This window comes from Indicator indicator, chromosome 33, assembly GCF_027791375.1.
Source record: "Indicator indicator isolate 239-I01 chromosome 33, UM_Iind_1.1, whole genome shotgun sequence".
In the NCBI taxonomy this organism is placed as follows: domain Eukaryota; kingdom Metazoa; phylum Chordata; class Aves; order Piciformes; family Indicatoridae; genus Indicator; species Indicator indicator.
The window spans coordinates 7739504-7743286 of record NC_072042.1 but is presented as its reverse complement, the minus strand read 5'-3'; the positions used below and the strand labels follow the sequence as shown (position 1 = coordinate 7743286).

At 44.8% G+C, this 3783-nt stretch overlaps 1 protein-coding gene across 1 annotated transcript; it reads left to right on the top strand.

The window, feature by feature from the left end:
* Positions 1–2359: 2359 nt before the first annotated feature.
* On the top strand, positions 2360–3496 carry HTR1D (5-hydroxytryptamine receptor 1D). The gene has a single exon (XM_054395374.1). It carries the CDS (start codon positions 2360–2362, stop codon positions 3494–3496), a length of 1137 nt encoding a protein of 378 aa, XP_054251349.1.
* The last annotated feature ends 287 nt before the right edge of the window (positions 3497–3783 follow it).

Here is a 3783-nt window from a genome sequence, read left to right as displayed (position 1 = left end):
AGATACATTCTGTGATTCTGTGATTCTGTGCTATGATTTAAAAAAGCAAAGTAAACATCAGCAATTATTAGCAAAATAAAATGAAAACAGAAAATAGCATTATCCTGCAGGATAAATCCATGGTGTCTGCACATTTTCAACAACATGGTTCTGGTCCCTTTGGCCCAGGAGTATGTCTGAGTTGTAAAAGCATCAGAAAAAGCAACAGGATTCAACTGAACCTCAGGGATATCATCAGAGACATGTGACTGGAAAAGATCAAACATGCAAAGCCAAAACCTGTTGTTCTGTATGTTAGGACACCAACATGTTAGTGGCTCACACTGGATTTCTAATAGAATTGTTTTGGTTGAAAAACGCCTCCAAGATCATCCAATCTAACCATCAACCCAAAACCACCGTGGCCACTAAACCATGTCCCCAGGTGCCATGGCCACTCATTTCTTGAACACCTCCAGTGATGGGAACTCCACCACCTCCCTGGGCAGCCTGTGCCAATCCCTGATCAGTTGTTCCTAATCTCCAAACTAACACACCCCCCTACCCCCCCAGCACAATTTCAGGCCATTTCCTCATTTCCTCTCCTTCTGTCAGTTGTTACTAGGGAGAAGAACCCAATCCCCACCTCACTCCAACCTCCTTTCAGGGAGTTGTAGAGACCAATGAGGCCTCCCCTCAGCCTCCTCTTCTCCAGGTTGAACCCAGGTCCCTCAGCTGCTCCTCATCAGCAGTCCTGTTCTCCAGACCCTTCCCCAGCTTTGTTGCCCTTCTCTGGACCTGTTCCAGCCTCTCAATGTCCTTCTTGGAGTGAGGGACCCAAAACTGAACCCAGCACTCAAGGTGTGGCCTCACCAGTGCCCAGTACAGGGACAACATCACTGCCCTGGCCCTGGTGGCCACACCATTGCTGATCCAGGCCTCCTGGGCACACTGCTGGCTCATCTTCAGCTGCTGTCAATCAACACTCCTAGTTCCTATTCTAACAGCAACTTTTCAGCCACTCTGCCCAAGCCTGGAGTGTTCATGGGGTTGTTGTGACCCAGGTGCAGGACCCAGCCCTTGGCCTTGTTGAACCTCATACAGTTGACCTGGGCCCATGGATTCAGCCTGGTCAGATGATGCTCTTGCTCTATAGATTCCAAATTGAGTGACTCTTACTTCTGTCAGTTACATTTCTCCTCACCGGTTGGGAGGATTTTCTGCTGATTTTCTTCTTGGAGGTGTTCACTCTCTCACATTTTAGCCCTGACAGCAGACTTCAAAGCAATTTATGACCCATATTCATGATCTCTTTCAAGAAAGCTTGGGTTGACAATGATGTAAGTGACATTCTGGTACTTGTGGGTGGATTTGAATGAAAGGTCTTGAGGAAATCTGTCTTAGGATGTTTTGTTCAGATCTGTAAAGGTTTTAGGTTACACTGAGTGAATCAAAGCTCATGGAAAGCCTGTAGACTGTGTCCTGTTATCCCTCAACTTCCACAGCTCTTGTATCACCACTCCAGACTAAAAACATTTGCTTTCTTTTTCCAGATCTTCTTACACAGTCTGTTCTTCCTCTTTGAGGGAATCATCACTCCACAAGTTATTACAATCATTCACCATGTGCATGATCAGGAACATCTCAGTACTTGGAACAAGCTGTGAGCTTCAGCACCAACAAATTGAATGCTGATACCCAACAGCTGACTTCATCATTTGAAGACTGAATGTTGAAAAGAAAAACTGAATGGTCTGGAGGACTAAACGAAAAAAGACAGCTCTGCAGTTCTCACAAAGTGGTCTTGATTTGCAGATCTGGCGGAAATTATGTTTACAGAAGGAATCCAGACAGTATTGTTTTGTATCTTGGGTACTCTACCAATAAAGTGTCTGTTGTAAATATAAAGAATGTGACACCCAGCTATTAGAGAGGACAGGAGAATGCTCTTAATGATAGCTTAATGGCAGAGGCATCAGTTACATGTCCAGATGCTTGGTTTTCAGCCTCTCATTCTTCAGTGTGGATTTATGCAGCTTTGCAGAAGATTAGTTCAGAAAGGAGGTGTGAATAATAAAGAATTATTTTAGTAATCTGCAAGATGAAAACTACCTAAATTCCCCCTAACAGCATCACTTGCACTGCCATCCACCACAGTCAGGTCTGGATGGTCATGCTAACATTTTGCTTTAACCATGTCTTTGATGTGAAGGAAAATTTGGCTGAGCAGTGCCTCATCTGCTGAGTAAGCTGAAGTTTCCAGCAAGTTCATATTTCTTCACTGTTGGACTCCAGTATGAAAAGTTTTATTTCAGCAAAGAAGCCAGCATTGTCCCAGAAAGGTTACAGTGGAGACTGAGAAGTGAAATCAGAGCAGAGGATGACTCAGTATAACCATTCAGCAGAGCTCTCTCTGCAGAGTTCAGCAAACAGGTCACTGAATTTTACTGACCCCTCACTGGCTCTGGAGGATGGAACGCTGCTAGGGATGAAGATTTCACTGTCAGTCCTTCTGTCCATTATAACTTTGGCAACCATCCTTGCAAATGTTTTTGTTGTCATTACAATTTTTCTGACTAGAAAGCTCCACACACCTGCAAATTACCTCATTGGCTCCTTGGCAGTGACTGATCTCTTGGTGTCTGTCCTAGTGATGCCCATCAGCATTGCTTACACAGTCACCCACACATGGGCCTTTGGCCAAGTGCTCTGTGATATCTGGTTATCATCAGACATCACATGCTGCACAGCCTCCATCCTGCACCTCTGTGTCATTGCTCTGGACAGGTACTGGGCTATCACAGACGCTCTGGAATACGCCAAACGCCGGACCGCTGGCCGAGCCGCGCTCATGATTGCTGTGGTGTGGATGATCTCCATCAGCATTTCTGTGCCACCCTTCTTCTGGAGGCAAGTGAAAGCTCATGAAGAAATTGCAAAGTGTACTGTCAACACAGATCAAATTTCCTACACAATTTATTCAACCTGTGGAGCTTTCTACATCCCAACTGTGCTCCTCCTGATACTGTATGGTAGAATTTATGCAGCAGCTCGATCCAGGATTCTGAGGCCACCCTCATTATATGGAAAACGTTTTACTACTGCACACCTGATTACTGGCTCCGCTGGGTCTTCCCTCTGCTCCATTAATGCCAGCCTTCATGAAGGGCATTCCCACTCAGGTGGATCCCCAATATTTATCAATCATGTTAAAATAAAACTTGCAGATAGTGTCCTGGAAAGGAAAAGAATTTCGGCTGCAAGGGAGAGGAAAGCCACCAAAACTTTAGGCATTATTCTGGGAGCTTTCATTTTCTGCTGGCTGCCCTTTTTTGTCATGTCCCTAGTCCTACCAATCTGCCAAGATGCTTGTTGGTTTCATCCCATCCTACTGGACTTTTTTACGTGGTTAGGTTACTTAAATTCATTGATCAATCCAGTCATTTATACAGCTTTTAATGAAGAATTTAAGCAGGCTTTCCATAAACTAATATGTCTCAAAAAGCGTTCAACTTGAGCCTTTCCTGTTGTGTTACTGCCATTTGTGGAGTCTTGCAGCCTACCTGGAAACCTGTGCTTTTATTCCTAAGGTATGGAGCAGTACCCATCCTAAGGTATGGCACCTCTGCTGATACCCTGTGCTGTGCATTTAGCTGGGAACTTCTTGCCAGTTTGATACTGTCTGGAATTCTAGAACCCATAACTGAACCTGTCTGTGGTCTCTGCAGTGATCATTTGTAAGATCAACATATGAATTAAGATCTCTAACAAGGGAAGGGGTGTGAACCCGGGAGCTGAGTTTGT

What these genes read in the sequence shown, in the direction of transcription:
- HTR1D (XM_054395374.1), top strand. Translation starts at nt 2,360, where the DNA reads ATGACTCAGTATAACCATTCAGCAGAGCTCTCTCTGCAGAGTTCAGCA.